The sequence below is a fragment of the Mytilus trossulus genome, chromosome 2 (assembly GCF_036588685.1).
Source record: "Mytilus trossulus isolate FHL-02 chromosome 2, PNRI_Mtr1.1.1.hap1, whole genome shotgun sequence".
Lineage (NCBI taxonomy): Eukaryota > Metazoa > Mollusca > Bivalvia > Mytilida > Mytilidae > Mytilus > Mytilus trossulus.
Window position 1 is genome coordinate 26,217,864 of NC_086374.1, and position 20,412 is coordinate 26,238,275.

The 20,412-nt window shown below is 31.7% G+C and overlaps 1 protein-coding gene across 1 annotated transcript; it reads left to right on the top strand.

Annotated features, from left to right (window-relative positions):
* Nucleotides 1–8,602: 8,602 nt before the first annotated feature.
* On the top strand, nt 8,603–19,801 carry LOC134706852 (large ribosomal subunit protein eL27-like). The gene is made up of 5 exons (XM_063566168.1): nt 8,603–8,783; nt 9,614–9,696; nt 11,924–12,093; nt 18,921–19,031; nt 19,726–19,801. Exons 1-5 carry the CDS (start codon nt 8,636–8,638, stop codon nt 19,772–19,774), a joined length of 561 nt encoding a protein of 186 aa, XP_063422238.1. The 5' UTR covers nt 8,603–8,635; the 3' UTR covers nt 19,775–19,801.
* The last annotated feature ends 611 nt before the right edge of the window (nt 19,802–20,412 follow it).

The window sequence follows — 20,412 nt, forward strand, 5'->3', positions numbered from 1 at the left end:
TGTTCCATTCATTGCCATTTGTTTTACACTACAAGCTTTTTTTCAAAACAGATTGTCATTAAGTTAACCCACCTGTTGTAAATATCTCTAAGTGTGATTTGTAATTGATGTCACATTCCCACATTACTTTATTCTGTTTCCAGAATTGACAGTCGGACATGGATCCAGTTCAACATCTACATGATATGTAGAATTGAGTGGATTCTAATGATGATTTGTGTTCTGGTTCAGAGTTCATAAAGTTTCAGTATGCTGGTCATATATATATATTGACCCTGTCATCTGAATACATGTTTTTTTGCTTATTTCACAGTACATTGTGTAATAATGTTGTAGCAAGAACATTTATATTTGCTCATCTGCATTTGCATTTTTTATGTATAAACTATTTTTCAATTCAGGGTTTAAATATTTAAGTTGATATAAATATATATGGTACATCACATATAGATGAAGGTTGAAATTTGCTGTATTATTAAATATGTGCATCTATGTAATTCTCCTGTTTTGGACCTTAAAATTGGATATTTTCTTTAAGGGAAATGACCATTATGTATACATTGGTGTTACTTTTATGCACACTTAACAACACCTACTTCATGCTTCAGTGATTCCCAATATAAACAATCAAATTTTTCCCACAAAAGGGGGGCCATGCCCCTAAAAAACTCTAAATCCACCTCTGTCAACTATCTTTATAAAGTTAATTTCAAAATAAAATGCCATGAGGTAAAGAGAGGCATTAACATCTGCAGATGTTTGCATGCAGTACAGCCAGGATTACACCCCTAAACCAGTATCTAAAAGAAATGTGAACTTTTAACAATAACATGAAAGGCAGTCCCATAATGAAGTGCCGGTGACTTTTTACATTGTTTAAATGGTTTTCCTTTTAAAATAAATGGATTTTGATATTTTATTTGAATAGATTGATTGATTGTTGTTTGCTTTACATTAAGTGACAAATATCTGATGTAATTTCAGAACAAAAACAAATTAAAAAGAAGTAAATCATAAATGAAATCCTTGGTTATACTGTAAATGAAATGATATTGCTGCAGAACAGGCAAGACATATCTCTCTGTTGACAGTTATATTAACACAGGGAAATAAAGCAGATTGTTCATTTTTTGACAGGTTTTCAAAGCAGGATTAATATAAGTATGCTCTTTATCAGTGAAAATACAGTAGAAATTTGTCAGTCTTTTCTACAGCAGTGGATATTTTTTCTTTTGTAAAATAATTATTCAACAACATAGTATAATATATAGTAGGTCCCTAATCTCGTGCAATGTAAACAATGCAAATTGGTCGGATATTTTGTTCAAATTTATTAAAGTAGTAGTGTTATAGCTTAGAAACCGTTATCAATGTGCAATCATTTCTAGTCTGAAATTTCTTGTTACATTAACTGTTTAAGGCAATGCTTTTTGTCTTCTTTAATTTAGACAATGTGTTTTAAAAAAAAAGTCTATTATATCATTGAAAACGACATAGTGAAGTTATTTGAACCCATATTTTTTTTATTAAAGCCTTTATGCAATTGCACAATATTAATGACATATTCATCTTTTTCTGGGAAAATAATTCTAAACCTCCTGTATGTCTATCTGTTCATTAAACCCAAAACATTATATTAACCATATTAATATAGAAGGAAGAAATACATGAATTACCAAATACATTTACTTACAAGGAGATCGTCTTTATATGAACTTTGTTTTAAAAGTTTTTGTGGTGTCAAAAGAAATGATAAAAGTGTTATGTTGCTAAAATAATTCAACCTCTTTTTTCAGACGTCATATCTGTTTTGCAGTTAAGAGGATATATATATTTTGCTATATATCAAATTGTTTATTTCATGTATCAACATATCTTTGTTGTATTTTGTATGTGGACTTTGTCATGTCTAACAGTTGGAAACAAAAAGTTAAGTTAAGAATTCTTTGGGTTATTTTTTTATGTGTCTTTTCTTTTGTGATAGTATTGTTTTCATGAATAGAAAATACATTTATTTTTCTTTAAAGAGACAGTGTGTGGAAAAAGTCATTTAATTTACAAATGACTCAGATCTAGAAATATTTCTAAATACGAATATTTTCCTTTACATGTATATTTATCTTCAATTTTATGGACAAGACTAGCATTATTTATATATATTACTGCATTATGTGTTCAGATTTTGGTTTTAAAATATTCTAAATTATAAATAGCGTAGATTTTTGTAACCAGGGTCAATAAATTTCTAAAATATAATCAGAACAAAACTTAGAAATTATTGGTAAAATAATAATATCACAAACTTAAATTCACAGTTAAAGTGTATAAATAATAGGAATATGAAATAATAAATTAATGAATTTGATATTATTAATGATATTCCAACGAAAGATGAAGTACACTTTAGATATTCAAAATTTATATGAAACACCAATCAGAATAAATAAGATGTAAATAATTGTTCAAAGACTTAAAATAGTAAATTGAATATAAACCCTAGTTAACTAAGTTTTAAAATCATTCTTTTGAAATCACTATTTTATCAAGAACATATTTAATGATTATTTAAAAGATTTAAAGTGGCTGCTATTTAATTTATAATTGGTATAATATACAGGTTAATTTATGAAGTTCATGATTTTAACCAGATTTTTTTTTCTTCTGGAATTTAAGCTTAAAGCATATCTCTTGAACTCTCATCATGAAAGCTCTTTTTAATTAAACATGTTCAATGCATTGGTAAGAGCTTGAATGAGAGGATACTTAAAGCATGCTTGAAGTTTGAGATAAATTATTCTTTTTTTAGAAAGATGATTTAAATTTAACATTATCAATTATTGTTAGCACATCATCATTATGTCATATTAGTTTGTGTTAAGTGCTATTTTTTTTTATGTACATACCTTTTATTCAAATAAAGTGTAGTTCATATTTGTGATTTTTGCATTTTTACTTTGTTTGTAAATGCTTCATTATGCAAAAAGAATAGTAAATAAACTGTGCACATCATTTTAACTGATTTCTTTTTTTAAAGTCATAAAAAAAGAAGTGGGGTTTATGGAATGTGACCGCAACTCAAAGTGGCACAAACTCAAAGACCCCAAGGGGTAAGAATATAGTCTAGTGTCTATGAAATATGTCAAATGCTGTAAATAATAGAAACTTAGGAAGAGGCAATAAATGTAAATGCTGTCATTGATCTGACATCAATACCAAATATTGTTAGAGTCCAGATCAGAATTGCAGGTAAAATAATAATGCCCCATCCGTTTCCTTTAATATCAGTAAAAAACCTGTCAACAGAAACAAAAAACACATTTGAAATGCAAGTCATCATTTTACAAAAATGCACTTAAAATGTACTCCAGTTATGAAGATTTTACAAAAATGCATTAAAGATGTACTCCACATCTGTAGGCATTACAAAATAATTTGAAAATTTAAGTCCCCACGAAATCAGTCATCTAAAAAAATCCAGACCGGATTATACAGTCATCATATCTTGATTGACCAAATAATCAGAAAGAATTAAACAAGTCCTAGGGCTCGAATTCCCCAGCTATGACAAATGACCAACTCCTTTTGTAAGTCATCTTTGTACATTCGTGTAGTAAAATTTATATAAGTATTACTAGTATAAAAAGACAGTAGCAGACCTGCCAACTATTTATGGCACCTATCCTGTGTCAACTATTTTATCACAATTTTATCACAATCGAAATTCAGAGCTGTATCAAGCTTGAATGGTGTGTCCATACTTGCCCAAACTGTTCAGGGTTAAACCTCTGTGCCCTGTGAAGCATCTGGTTACTGATTATGTCTGTTTGTTTTGCTCACACATTTTGGTCAATGTAATGGAGTTCTATGCAACTGTCATACAAATGAGAAGCTTCGCTATCTATAAAACTAGGTTAAATCCACAATTTCTACATAAACCGTTACATGCTAGTGTCAAGTAGGAAATACAACAGTGGTTTTCAATTCGTTTGCTGTGTTTGCTTTTGATTTTTCGATGGAACTTTTCCATTTTGAACTTTTCTTGTAGTGTCGGTAATTTTATTATTTTACTTTTAACACGTTGTCTTGCACGATCCTCGGCTGAAACCAATCGTATTGGAATTGATGGATTTAGGTTCATGATATTTCGGGCCTTTGGATAACACATTTCGCAGAGAAGTGTTTTAGACAAGGTTTAGGTCACCAGTTAAAATGAGATCAGGTAGATTATATATGAATGAGTGATTAGCACAGGTGCAGTCAGAAGGATTAGACATGAAGTCGTCAATATTGAGATCCTGCAATACTGGTTTGTAAACACTTCAAACAAAAAAATAGGCAGTGGCTATTTGACCGGCACCGGCTAAATAGCAAATTTGCTATTTAGCCGGCACTGAATAAAACTGTTCATTGATGTGATTAGTAGAGAATATAAAAGCTTGATAATAATTTAAAATCACAAAATCAAGCATTAAAAATACAGTACAATAAAAACAAAAATTGAAGATGTTCATAAATAAATAATTTATAGTATTAATTCAAAGCATGAAAACACATTTGTATATACATTACTAAATACTGGTATATATTTTTTTCTAAAATATTTATAAAAAAGTTGATGTACAAATCTGTGTAAAATCTATGGTTTAAATTTTCTGCCATGCTATAAAAATAGTGGTATCATGGTTATGTAAAACTACGTGCATCTTAAAAAAGACAATGCTTTAGGTTGTTTGCTTCGAATTTCAAAAGGACCCATGTTTTAACATTTGCAATTGTTACAAAACCAATTATTTGCCTTAAGAAGTTGTTTTAATCTAGCACTAGATAAATGTTGCCACTTCAAACAGGAACTACACATTACACTGGCTTCCTTTGAATCTGCATCATGTGGGCATATATGTTGCATATGTAGATATGGTTCTTTTTCTTCTCTTTATAAACGCTCTTAATAGCTTCCCATGCATCTATTTGACAATACTTTTTGATTAAATCAATGTTTACAATTGAGTCCAAACAAGAGGCAGTTAAAAGTTCAGGTTCTTGCTTCAACTGGTTCCTTGAGTTCTGTGGAACTTTTCTTATGAAATGGAACACAATTGCCGCTTTTCGATGACAGTTTGGGTCAAACCTTCTGGCCTTCCACGTTTCTTCATATTTGGTAGAAGTAATAAATGTATGAGAAACACGCGATCCACAACAACTAAAATCCAATAGGTGTTCTTCTTTTTGAGCGGTATCTCATTCTTCTTCTTGCGAATAATCTATGTGATGTCCTGACTGTGTTAATCATCCAACTATCTGACATTGCTTCAACAACAAACAAATTTTCGTGATTAACTTCTCTTAGTTTAAGTATATGCCTACACGGGAGAAACACACTTTGATGAAACATACAAGAGCAACTTTTTTTTTTGAATTGACCCTCACTTGGCCATGGCTTGTTGTAGCTGTCACTGATATAATTTCTCTATCACCACTTTCTTTCTGCTCCAGTTTCACTTCAGACCTGAGTGAAAACTGTTTCAGGGTATATGCCCAAGCACATGGAGTCACCAACTTTTGATATATTTTACCAGGTGAATCAATCGAAAATGCTTAACTGACAGTCCTCTTTTGAAATATACCACTTGTCTTGAGGTCTAGTTCTGTTCGCAAAGAATTTAAGGCAATTATATTTAGTGTTCAACAAAATCTGGGAATGTGAAGTAGTGATGTAGCACAGATTTTTCATAAATATTTTAGAAAAAATATATTTAGTAATGTATATATAAATGTGTTTTCATGCTTTTAATTATTATCATAAAGTTATAGATTATTATTTATGAACATCTTCAATTTTTTTTTTGTTATTGTACTGTATTTTTAATGCTTGATATTGTGATAACATGCTTTTAAATTATCATTAAGCTTTTTTATTCTTAGCTAATCATCAATGAACAGTTTTATACAGTGCCGGTCAAATAGCAAATTTGCTATTTTGCCGGTGCCGGTCAAATAGCAAATTTGCTATTTAGCCGGTGCCGGTCAGATAGCCACTGTCAAAAAAATAACAGTCTGATTTGAGCAAATAACATTTAAAATATTGACATGAATATCAATTATATGGTCATTTTTATAAATTTCCTGTAACCATACTCTGAATTTTTCGAAAAACTGAGGATTTCTTATCCCAGGAATAGATTACCTTAGCCGTATTTGGCACAACTTTTTTGAAATTTTAGGTCCTCTAAGCACTTCAACTTTGTACTTGTTTGGCTTTACAACCATTTGGATCTGAGCGTCACTGATGTGTCTTATGTAGACGAAACGATCCTCTGGCGTATTAAATCGTAATCCTGGTACCGTTGATAACTTTTGAAAAATTGTTATTACAGACGGCAATCTACAACTACTACTCGAAGATATGCTCCTCTGATTGAAGGTTCATCTATACAGTGTGTTGGTGGTTTGTCCACGTGATTTTGCATGCGTCTAGTGTGGTAAGAACCATAGGTTCCCTATAACCGCTGGCTAGTCTGCTTTTGCTGGTGAAGAGAAAGCCGAGTGAGTAAGTCTTTTTGCCAGTACATAGCCTCTGCATTATTCAAGACTTCTACAATTCCTCCTCGCGACAGCACACGGTAACTAGGGTCTATCATCCTAGGCAAAATTGTACAGGATCTCGGAGCAGCAAGGGCCCAAGAGATGCAGTGTTTAGGCCAATCGGCGTGTGGATATGCCCTAGCACTCATCAACCTTGCCCCAGCTATGGGTGAATAGTTGGTCAGGTGAAGATCATAGCTCTGTTAATGCAGTTCATCTAAGAGAAGGAAATCTCGATACAAAACCAATCACACGATTGGAGTCATAAGCTTTGGCTTGCGACTCATCTAAAGGAAGGAACCCTTGATGAATAAATCCCTGGCCCTCCTAGTAAGGGGATTGTGAGCTGGGCTAGCTACTTAACCACGGAAAGAAACATATGCTACAGAAACAGAAACAGAAACAAGGGAAGTCCCTTGTTGATGCCTTAAGAACATGAATAGGATTAAACACACATACACTTTAACAAAAATGGCTGTTTACACAAGGACATTTTCTCTTAGTATAGACAAAACAGTGTAATTTTAAAAGTTTTAAAGCATGGTAGCACTTAGATAAATAAATGTTAAATCCAATCTATGTTCTAATATGTTAAAACACTTTATATGGATTTTGATGAACATTTCTTTCCTTGCCACAGAAGATGGTGAAATAAAGAAACACCTGAATTTTCATTTATACAGTCCACTCATTTATAATATTTGAATGAGAAGATTTCTATTCTCCCTCTATTGTCCATAACATGATGCAATACAATCATTTTCTTAGGGAGACCATCTCAAAGATTTCAGATTACTGTTTATTTTTACACCACCTGTGGTTAGGAAAGAAAATGTTTAGCAAAATCCACAAAAGTTGTTTTATTCTTTTTAGAACTCAAAATGAATACAACTTGTATATATCTAGCGGTAGTCAGGATTTAAAACTATAAAAATTACACAGTTTTGTCTGCATTCAGAAGAAAATTTCATGGTGTGAACACAGCCATTTGTGTTGAAGTGTATTGGTGAACCTTAATAGTTACCTTGTTATCAGCACCCGTTTGTCAAGGAAATGATTACAAAATGTATGAGGAATATATCAACGTTGAAAGTTTATATTGATCATGTTCAACATATGTTTAGAATAAGGAATTGCAATAGAGATATCCAAACATATTTTGTATAATAAATTCGGTCTTGACAGAGGTAGTGCGGTTCCGTGTGAAAATAGTATCTCTACCAACTACTACATATAATTGGTAGAAGTGTATTGATGATAATATCATACAGAAAATCATAATGTGCTTATAATGATGATGGCTGTTTCTATACCAAGGAACAGAGTTCCCATCTAATAAAGGGATCAACAGGAGGAATTTGATACAATACATATTCTGATCTATTCTGTCATTTTCTCAATTATTCTTATGTCATACGCCCATATAGCCTGGAAGTGCCCCCCCACCCCCCGAGTAATACAGTCACAGTCTCACAGATATCTATTCAGGACTATACATAGACGGTAGTGTCAACTAATACCATTGAGTACTAAAGTTTTAGATGTTGTGCGCAAGGAAGCTTGAATATTGCGGACTAGATATAAATTACCCGTTCCCAGCTTGAAGTGCCTTAATAAATTCTGTTTGTTTTATCCAGTTATGGTTTGGACCTGTTAAACAGTCATCCTTTTGTGATATGAAAATGTTTCCTATTTGATAATTTGATATCATGAAAAAAAAAATTAATTTAAAAACTCGTTCTTAAAAGTGAAACGCTAAAACTTTATTTGACTACCTCAACGTTTTTTTTTTTAATTGCTCAATGTCCGCGATTCTTGACCTGTAAATATACAATTATTACAATAAGCTGTTCAGAATAAACACGTGTAATCTGCAGGGGCGGATCCAGCCATTTTAAAAGGGGGTGGTGGTTTCCAACACTGGACAAAAAGGGGGTTCCCCATTCAAATACAATGATCGTCCAAATAAAGGGGGTTCCAACCCCGACCCCCCTTTTGCATTCACCACTGATTTGTTCAACAGAAATGAAACTGCTGATTTGCATATGAGAGCATGAAAGTACTGAAATCTTTAAAATTTTTGAATTCGTCTGCTTATTACGGAACATCTACGTTGTCACCTACTACAACCCAGAATTTATATTTAACCTCGTCGAGGACGAGATTTGAACGTTCTTTTCTTTTTCGGCCATTACCCAAAGGCAAGTGTCGTGACTATGAATACACAATCTGACATCATCATTCATTTTGAAATAAATATTTGTCCTTCTTACGATAAATATAAGATTTTATATATCTTAGCTTAACTTTAGACAAATTATTTCTTCTTTACACAATAGAAGACGTCCGCTTAATTCACTTTTAATCATAGTCATAGAGCAATTTTCGCTGCTCTTTTCTATCTTACGTTTTAGGCCTTGGTAGAAATACTACTGATACCATAAAAACACAAGTTTAATAAAATACTTTATAACTGACTCGCTGGTGTGTTTGTTTACAATAACAGAATCTCTTGGCAGTCCAAAGAACAAGATGTATGTTTACTAATTACAACCCCCCATTCCCATTCAAATACAATGATCGTCCCCCTTCCGAAAGTCGGACAACTGATGTGTTCACTTCAATAATTTATGCCTTAGCTACAAATTTTCATGACATACAAATCTTGAGATGATTAATTTCTATCTGCCAGACAGTGGGGCATGCAAGGAAGATAATTTGCATTCATTGAACCAAATGTTGATTTTCCCAAAGTGGTCCGGCTTTGTCAAGTTCTACAAAACTTTACACTGGAAAGGTCTTGTTTGAAAATTGCATGTCAAACTGGTCTCACGATTTATAAACAAATCCAAATAATTGATGACATCATGAAATGCTATCGTATTTTGGTTCTGTGATGCCTTCCTCCAACGTCGTAACAGTTAATTACAGAGATAAACCTATAAATGTTTGTAGATGTGATGTTTTATAATAAACAATTGTTGACATACATGTATTGTTCTACTTTAAAGTTTATTTTTTACACTTTCAGCCATGGGCAAATTTATGAAAACAGGCAAGGTAGTTCTTGTGCTGAATGGCCGATTTGCAGGTCGTAAAGCGGTCATAGTAAAGGTTAGTTTATTTGATAAGACATTTGGTTTTTTCCACAGCCGAAACACATACATGTAAAAATATATATGCATACATTGTATGACTATACCTCTGCTGTTACCGCTTTATGTCCTAGTTAATAACCTTTGACATTTTGAATGGACAGCAACATTAATAGATTTTACACCTAATTTGAGTTGAACATTACTAATTAAGTGAATGCTCAGCCTGAAGGTGAAAAATACAATGTATAATTAAAGGTTTAATAACCAGATATTTGACAAAAGGAAGTGTTATTTTTGATAACAATCATCTGGAAAATTGACTTAAAACTTAAACACTGAGTTCTAAATATCTGAGGTAAATAACTCAGTTTTGCTCTACAGAGAATGTGTTAACCTGCAATACATTTTTGTTTTACTTTTACTGTCTACTAGTAGTATTATCTTCTTTAAACAAAGGGAACAATAATAATTAATATGGCAACTTTGAAAAACTTTATATAGATCTAGATTATCAGACAATTTCAAATAGCATCATTGAAATTGTCAATAGAAACCAAAGCAACACTTTACATTTCATTTGCAATCCCCCCCGCAAAAGAAAAAAGAATTGATCTGGAGGTTATACACAAATCCTGCAAGGTTAGGGTAAACAAACAAACCATTTTGCATGACCTTATCTATTGTGGTGGCCAGTAATTAATTATTGGTAGAGGTAGCGGGAGAACCCCAGTGTGTCTTGCTTCTTTGTATCTTTGAAGTAAGAGTAAACAAATGATGATTTATAATTGTTTATATTAACAACTGATATAAAATCAAAGAACATACATGTATACATTTTGACATAAATACATACTTTAAAGGACTTAAAAACAATGTATTCTATTTTTTGTTTCTTATGGCATAATGCCTTTCTTTAGGATCAGATGTTTTTGTCTGATTAATACACACCTTTGAAAATTTGAAGGCTGAAATTTCATTGGCTGATGATGGAGTGTTGTAAGATCTTAGTACATTATAAGCAAAGCTTGAACACAGGATATGTGAACCGACCGAGCTGTATAGCCATCAGTGATATTGTTTGCCTTAAATTAGTGGAGAATAAAGGCTTTTTCCCCTGGAGAAGAATCCCAATTTGAAAAAAAAATGGCTTAAAATTATTCCCAAAAAGACAACTTTTATCCCAAACAGTGCAGATTCAGTAGTAATTGTGCATGAATAAATACATAAAAACACTCATTTAACATTTTCTTGCCTAAAATGACTATATGTGCACATTTTAGGGTCTTTTTATGTATCATCACTGACAAAATGGGATCTAATTTTAAAGCAGGGTTTGACAAAATGAAATTCATGGTTTATTTTAAATTTCCCAATTTGATAAAAATGACGCATATTTTCCCAATAAAAAAGGGTAGAGGTAGATTTGAAAAAAGCAAACAATATCACTGGCCATTCAAGGTCGTTAAAAACTTTCATTTTTTGACAGGATATGTAGTTAAATCAGAATGGATCAAATAATGATTATTTATTTTTGCTGCTCCCGCTTTATGTCCTGGTTCATATGCCTTGACATTTTGAATGGACAGCAACATTAATATTTTTTCACCAAATCTATAAAGATGAACATTCCTCATGTGAATGAGCAGCTTAATGGTGAAAAATACAATATTTATTATATCTCTTTCATAATTATATTGGCAAAAATGGCTAGCACTTGCATGTATATAATTTCACTTGACTCCAGATTTTGACTGGCTCTTCATGATACATTAAAATGAAAATTTGTGCAGACCGTTGTCATGCTTGTCATGCTTGTCAAAGTTATGAATATCACAAAATAAGACAACGCATGACCCAACGACGCATGGATTAAATGAGTTTAATCCAAAGCGTCGTTCGGTCACACGTTGTCTTATTTTTGATATTCAAATACGGCGATTAGTTATACTTTTATTACATTGTCAAATTGCTTTTTTTTTATAAAATTAATGTAGAAAATGTAAGGAACTATATGTTTTTCCTACGCATGTTTTGTTTCGACGTTATTGATGTCTTGACAACACCTATTGTTGTTTGACGTCAGAGAGTGAAATAACCACGTTTATTTCACATGTGAAATTATCGGTTTTTATCTAACTGGGAAATCAATGTAATTCATTGAAACCAATGTAATAAATTTTATTAATTTAAAACTTGAATGAATAAGAAAAATAATATGAAAGTGAATGTTATCTATATTTCAGAATTATGATGAAGGTACAACAGAAAAACCCTATGGCCATGCACTTGTTGCTGGAATCGACAGATACCCCAGAAAGATCACAAAAAGTATGGGAAAAAAGAAACAAAAGGACAGATCTAAACTTAAGAGTTTCCTCAAGATATACAATTTCAACCATCTGATGCCAACAAGGTATAAAACTGGATCAAAGAATATGGTTAATTTTAATGATGCAATTATTTGGCATTATTGTGAGTTTTTTCTTCTGATTAACATTATAACTCATCCAATCAAGGCTTCCTAAAAATTTTGAGCCAGCCGGACATTTTATTTATGATCCCGATTTTAATATCTTAGACTACGTCACAAAAGGCAATTATGGTATTCAGATGGCCATCCCAATGATTGACATTAGTCTAGATTAAAAAAAAACGATACAGGGGTCGAATTTAAGCTTTTTAGTGTACTGGCCAGTCGGACCAGTGGACTGAAAAACTACTGGTCCGGCTCAAAATTTACTGGTCCTGCAAAAATGACATTCTTTGATAACCACTCAAATATGTGACCAATGTTTAGTTTTATTTTCCTCAGCTGCTTTCCTCTCCTTTAATTATTCCAGTTGATTTTTGTGCTGTTCTGTTTGTTCATGAGCAAGTAAAAAATCTTACTTTAACTTAAGCTGGTTCTCGGCTGACTACTACACTTTGTTCATAGAGAGCCGATCTATTGTAGAATCTGATTAGTCGACCAATCAAATTATGTGTATTACACATCATTTCATATTGTACAGATGAAGTTTTATTTAATGCTACAATCCAAGAAATGTTATCGCAAATGAGAAGGAATAATATTTTTTCCTTCCAAACATTCGATGGAACCTTTTTTCACGGGTTAAAATGTATTGCCGAAACCACAGCATTCAGTTCAAAAGTTTCCATTTTGTATGACGTCACGTTGATTTGCGAAAATCATTCATGCAGTTTAGCGGGATTTTATTTTCATATCAAATTTATACCCTTTTCGATATTTTTTCTTTATGTAATGCAATAGATTATTTGAATTAAGAATAAGGATGTATTTTTTACGCATTAATTAATGTTCAGTTTGTTTACGTCTTCTGATATTGTACATTGCTATGTAACAAAGTATCGCCCAATCTCGTTGAAATCTCCAGGGCAAAATTTTGCCCTAAAAATCGGGTCATACCGGTTGTTTGAGTGAAGCGAATACAAGCGGATTCCAGTTTAACTTTAACTTTGAAGATCCGGTTACAAAAATACATTTTTCATTTAGGTCTGTCGCTGCAAGTTGTTCACATGTTTTACCATGCATTACATGTACATTAGGATCGACTTTACAATCAACCATTTGAGATATTTTTCCAAGGATATTTTATATTTACGTTTCCCCTTGTCAGTTTGAAAAATCTTCCTTTTGAATGTCGCTTAATTAATTAATTTGTTTTGAAATGTAGGATGCATAATTAAATTTCCCTAAATTTCCCACCTGTGCTCGTGCGCACATGTGCACTTGTTCATGCAACGTAGTTCTGAAGATTTTTCATTTAAAACCTTTTTAAATGTTTCATTAAAGTTTATAAATGTATTTATTATAACTTAATCTTTTGGACTAAATCAATTACATTGTAGATACAAACTGCTGACATGTACGAAAATAATTGTAAATAGACCGATTAATTTAAATACGATGTCCGGTACTGAAAATTATAGTTTACCTGTCACCAGAACAGGTAGTTTTCAGCTGTCCAACAACTAATTAGCCTTGATTAAAATTAGAAAGTATTGAAGTAGGGGTTGATAGTAATTAATCATCATGTCACTTTTATGACTGGAAATGTGGGGCTATTAAAGCAAAAGTTTGGGTCAAAAAGATCTTGAATTATATTAACCCTTTCCTCCATAATGACGCCTTTTGACACCACCCCCCTTACTCCATAATGACGCCTTTTGACGCCTGTGTAGTACCTCAGTTGAAACACTTTGACTACAAAGTGTCTGCAGTTGACTTAATAAAGTTTGTATCCAATATGAAAAGGAATATCATAGTAATATCTGACTTAAATTTATTTGATGAAATAGTTGTTTTTCACAATGGCTTAATACTTCAAAGCATAAGTTCAGCATTTTATCAAAAAAATCCTATGCGAATCAAGTATGCAAAAAAAAAAATTCAATGGAGGAAAGGGTTAAAATGACTGAAAAAGTCTTGAAAACTAAAAAGTATATGACCGTTTCATGCTTTGCCCAGCCGGACTTTTAACGGACATTATACAAATGACTGGAATATATGACCGTTTTGGAAGCCTTGCATCCAACACAAATCTTGATGTGTTGTGAGTTGTTATATGATTTCTGTATATTTCAGTGAGGTTATCTGACTGTTTATGACAGTATTTTATTGGAAAGAATTGTCAGATATAGGTTCATTCTAGACTTATTTATGGTACACATTCATATTTGTGTTAACAAAGTCATCCTGACAGAATGTGTATGCATCTAGAAAACTTGATACGTTTATAGTTTGTTGATTAAGTTTGCACCATACATTTCATAGATGCCAACCATTACGATTTCTCCGTAGTTTTTCCGATTTTGGGATAAAAACTACGCTATTATGATCAAAGTCGAATAGTTACGGATTCCCAATCATCGCCCTTCAATTTTGTTAAACGCAGATTTTATCATTACTTTTCCGTCCTGGATCGAAACTTAGGAAACAACAATGTAATACTTTCTATTTCTCGGCAGTTATCAACCTATTGTTGGGAACTAACTGACTTCCGAAAAGGCAACTTGCATTTTATGAAGTAGCTTTCACCCTTTCTCTACTTCTCCTTGATAAAACGAAAATGTATGAGTCGAGAACATCTGAACAATTAATGAATGGAATACATACTCCAGACCAAGGATCCGGAAATTTTTTCACCTAATTTCGGTCATTTTCAAACAACTTAAAAGTTGATGCCCCTTTTCAAAAGATGATTGCCAAAATCACATTACTGCATGAGACTCATTATTAGTATGCTCATACTGGATCGTCATGTTCGTAGCATCAACAAACTTGTTTCACTGTTGCATCGCATTTACTTCATGGTTTGTCCTACCATTTTCCAAAAATCGATCAAGGGCAATTAAGGGAAGGCAACAGTTTAAAAATAAAATGATTTTAATGACTCAAAACGATAATATTCTCAGTTATCGCTTACGTTTCTTTCGATTCTAAAGTCAAAATTCAAACCGGATATACTGCGACAATACTAAAACGAACAATTCCGGACTCATTTCCGGGATTAGTTTTGTTTATCCAAATCACAGGAAATCATCGGCTTTTTAATATTTTACCTTTCATACATAGTGTAAGAATATTAATTAAAATAGTTGCATCAGCTTTATTTAGGATGAAATTATTTTAAATTTACGATTAATTGTCTAAATCTGTGGAAGAGAATTTCAAGCATGCATATTACATAGTAAACAAAGCACGTGTGTCAGAAGTAAAAAAAAAAAAAAAATTCTACAAAATTAAACAAGTTTTAATTTGATTTTAAATCATAATTGACAATTGTCTGACCTGTTGAGTAATTAAATAATGAAGCCAGTTCGTATGAAATTTTTATTTCTTTATAATAATAGTTTGGAGCTTGTGATTAATTGCCAGGTGTGAATTAAAAACACAGATAAAGAGATTAGCAATCATTAGCCAATAGCTCCCCGAGGCATTAATATAGTTATTAGGAGGGCCCTCAGGATTATAACACTTTATTGGAGTGGCAGTTTAATTACAGGAAGTCGATAACAAAACAAAAATATGTTCAAAATGGCGATTTTGAAAGTCAATCTCAACGAAATGACCGAAATTATTAATGTTGAAAAATAAAATTTGACCTAAATCCCAATTAAAAGTTAAGGACATTATAGTTTCAGTTTAGGACATGACTGGCAAATATGACCGTTTCCGGACCCTTGCTCCAGACAACATGTTGAACGACAAATTCTAGGGCACATCATTTTGCAACCGCTCGTCAGTAATTTTTATTGGTAAATGCAAGTTTATGAATGATTACTGAAAACTTTTCAAAAATACGGGAAATTTGATAGTTTGTTACTGATGGTGTCAAAAGGGGTTGGCATCTATGACATTTTTGTAAATGGGCAAAAAAATGACTGACATCATTGTAGGAAAATATTATCAAATTCAACTAGCTCTTGTTCTGTTGATAAAATAAGAATAATCCTGTTCTTGATCAACATGTATGTTTCTGGTCCTCAATAAAATAGTATGACCATAAGTCATGAGCAATTCATTATACTTGCAATCAATTTTAGTTTGATATATTTGGAATCCAAGGCTTGCAATTCAGTCGGTTTTAAATTTTCTTTATTCTGCTTTCATAATGATGGGCAAGAGTTAGCAGATAAGTGAAAAACTAAGAACTTATAAAAAATCTGTATATAAGATAAAAACAGATCTCAGTGATGACCCACATATCGATTATCTGATTTGCTCACTTGATGGATAAAATTTGAGGCTGTGTCTGAGTTATCTGTGTAGAATCCGTAAGGTTTTTGTCGTTGGTCACATAACCTATAAACAAATATTAATGAATAGGGACAGTAATGAATTAAAGTGAAAGCAAAAAATATCAAAAGTCATATATGATAAATATTATATTTTACCCCCACATATAAATTTGGGCCTTTATTGCTATCACTCTGTTCTTCTGTTCATTCGTTCACATGTAACAAATATTCTTCGTTACACTTTTATAAAAAAAAAACTACACAACAGTCACACATATTCTTGCTGAAAATTAATGAACTATTATAGTAATCATAAGACAGCTACTAATAAATTTCTTGTTGGAGTTTGGGTCATGTTGGTCAAGTATTTTGTAAATTTATTTGATTCTGATCTGGCATGAAGTGGTCATATAGATTTGCATATGTTGCAATAGTTTAGCTGTGTATTCAAGTAGATCATCTACATCTTTTAATTTAGGTGTATCTTTTCCACGTGCTTTTATACAGGATCTGCTTACTTTTTCTAAATAAATGTTTGAAATTGATGATACATGTATCCCTAGAGTAAAGATTCACCTTAAGCTTGCATTTGCAGTTGTAAAGAAATACTGCAAAATCTATTAAAATCTATTTTTGAAAGGTCTGCAGATGACAAAATTAAATGATTGCATTCATTGTCACTTTTCTCTACAAATATACTTGTACATATAAAAATAACTAGGTTTCATAGATTAAAATGAATAATTCCTTTGATTCTTTTAGCAGTACAAACAAAAAATTATAAACAGAATTTTTATACAAAACTAACTAAAAATAAAACAGATCTCAGTGATGACCCACATATCGATTATCTGATTTGTTCGCTTGATGGATAAAATTCGAGGCTGTGTCTGAGTTATCTGTTTTTATATGTATACTATTTTTTTGCTGCCATGTAATAGTATGAAGTTTTCATCATCTGAAAACCTTTAATTTGGTTTCCAGACAATGGCTTTGGTAAAAGTGAATAAATCTCTAGGAAACAGTCTGCACCCAAATCTTGTCCAACTACTAGTCTGAAGACCAATATTTCAACATTTTAATTATGAGGCTAAACAAAGTTTTTGGAATACATTTCAAAAGTCTAGGGCATTAGCGGCTAAAGTAATGTTGCAGACTGATGAAATTGTACCACAAAAGAAAGGTTGGAGTTTTGATTGATATTTCGTGTTAACGTCCTTTGATATGCTGTTAGGATCTAATAACCATGCATTTAAGATTAAGGAAATTGGAACATGATGGGTTAATGTCAAATTTCAAATTTTTAAGTTCTTTGACAACCTATCCCCCCATCCCCCCTCTAAAAAAGACAATAACACTATGATGACTTTGTTAACATATTTTCTGACTTAATTGGTTGATGGAAAATATACGAGGCTGTGTCTGAGTGGTCTGAATATAACGATAGTGTAGTATGTACATTGTACATTTTCTTTACTTGCTTTCAGAAAGAAAAACGTTTTAGGTTTGAACCATGAAAATCCTACAAATGTTTCATCCGCAGTGCAATTTACAAAAAAGCGCATAACTAAATATAGAAAGTATTTTTTATTTTGATTGATCCAAATTTCAATCATTGAATTTGATAAAAAAAAAAAAAAACAACAAAAAACACTTCCTGTTCATCTAAATAAAAAAGATCTCAGTGATGACCCACATATCGATTATCTGACATGTTCCCTTGATGGATAAAATTCGAGGCTGTGTCTGAGTCATCTGCTTTATACCACTGATAAAAAAAATTGCGACAGCGTAACGTTATAACTTTGTTGTTGTCTGAAGTCATTTGGTTTCGCAACAATTACTATCAGAGTTTCTGTGAAATTGGACCACAAGTTTTCATACAACAAAGTAAAGTTGGGATTGATTTTGGGGTGTATTGTCATTTGATATTCCCTCAGAATCTAACCATGTATTTAGATTTTGGAAATTGAAACATATTGCTAATGTACAATTTCAAATTTTCAAGTTATTTGCCAACATTTATTTTTCACCTGCTAAAAACAAAAACACAATGATGACTTTGTTAACATATTTTCTGACTTAATTGGTTGATGGAAAATATACGAGGCTGTGTCTGAGTGGTCTGAATATAAAGATAGTATAGTACATATATGTATTGTTTTCCTATAAATTCAAATGTTGCTCAGTAGGACATTAATTTCATTTATTTAATGCTTACACTACAATTTATGTTTGAAACAAGGAAAAATTTTAATCTGGAATGATATTGATTAGAGTGTAAGTCAGCAGTTGTTTAATTTATCAGTATTAAAACTCACAACAAAAATTCCCTCTATAAAAAAGGAATTGAAAGACTACAGATTTAATATATGTTTTAATATATGTTTTGTGGTTCATTTCAGATACTCTGTTGATGTTAACTTAAGAGTCTTAAACAAGGCTACAGATTTGATATATATTTTTGGTTTGTTTCAGATACTCTGTTGATGTTAACTTAGACAAAGCTACAGTAAACAAAGATGCTTTCAGAGACCCAGCTCTGAAAAGGAAAGCAAGAAAAGATGCTAAAGCTAAATTTGAAGAAAAGTAAGTTTTTGAGTTATGTGTCTTTTCAGTAAACATTACACAGTAATATAGAGTGGGTTTTTAAATCACTATACCTTGAAACATATATTTGAAGAAAAGCAGATGTGGATTATTATTTTTAGCCTGAAAAAAAGCAATTTTCAATTTTACATATTTATTTCCTGAAAAAATGTTTGAAGTTGATGCATTTCATCTGCTTGAGAGGACTTCAGTTTCAAAGCATTGACCCAAACAATTCTAAAGGAGGAAAAAATAATTTGATTTGGTCATTACAGTTTTGATATTTTGAGTCTTAGGCCAGGTTTTTTAAAATTTATTGGTTCATATTTTTATTGGAGAAAGTAACGTGAGTCGGTTTGAAATAAAAACTTTCTTGTCAGGCTTAGATATGGATTTAAAAAAAAGCTTCATCATCCTTACAAATGTTGAGTACCCTGATTTTGTCATTTCTTTGTTCCATATAATATGGCTCAGCTGTCTTAAACAAACAATGCATGCCATTGTCATCGATGTTTATAAAAGTAAAAACACAGAAAACGAGTTGGCAATTTAAAAAGCATGCTTGTAAAGGCTTTTGATAGAAACAACATACCATGCAAAATAAAGTTAAAATGAACATGATTTGTTTTGATCATTCTAAAAAAAAAATTTGAAAGCAAACATTTTAATTATTTTTTGTTTTATATATTTTCAGATACAAGACAGGAAAAAACAGATGGTTCTTCCAGAAGTTACGATTCTAAGTTAACAAATAAATTTAAAAAAAAACATTTTTGTGTGAGAATATTTCATTGCAAAAAGTGTTACAACTTACATGTATATGAGAAGACCATGTTTTGTATGATGTTGGTTCATATTGGATATAATTCAATGAATTTTGTTTTCTTTGCTAGGATACATGTGCAGAAACAATCGGTTTTCCTCGAAATTTTGACACAAAGTTTAAATTGATATGTCATACTGAAGTATGAAAAAAAATCCATAAAATATCAGTTTGGCTATTCCTGATTTTCATTTCTGTCCTATTGATAATTCCTAAATACCATGACTTATATAATTAGGCCAAATAAAAAAATATGTCTGTTTCCTGTTTCCCTACCGACCCCGACCCTAGATCTTTTTTTTCAATTCTGGAAAAAAAATCGTTTCCTGTCCGACCCAGATCCGTATCTTACTATGCCCGAACAATCGAAATGGCTGCTCCCATCACAAATGTGATACAACTAAGGATTAAAAAATGTCAGCACTGCAAGGATTATTCAATTAAAGCTTCTTTAAAGAGATTAAATCATTTTGGGGTACAAGACCCTAACCAAACATGACATTTAAACCCGACTGCAAATCTGTCAGGGAGTGCAAAATTAAAAAAAAAAAAATTTAA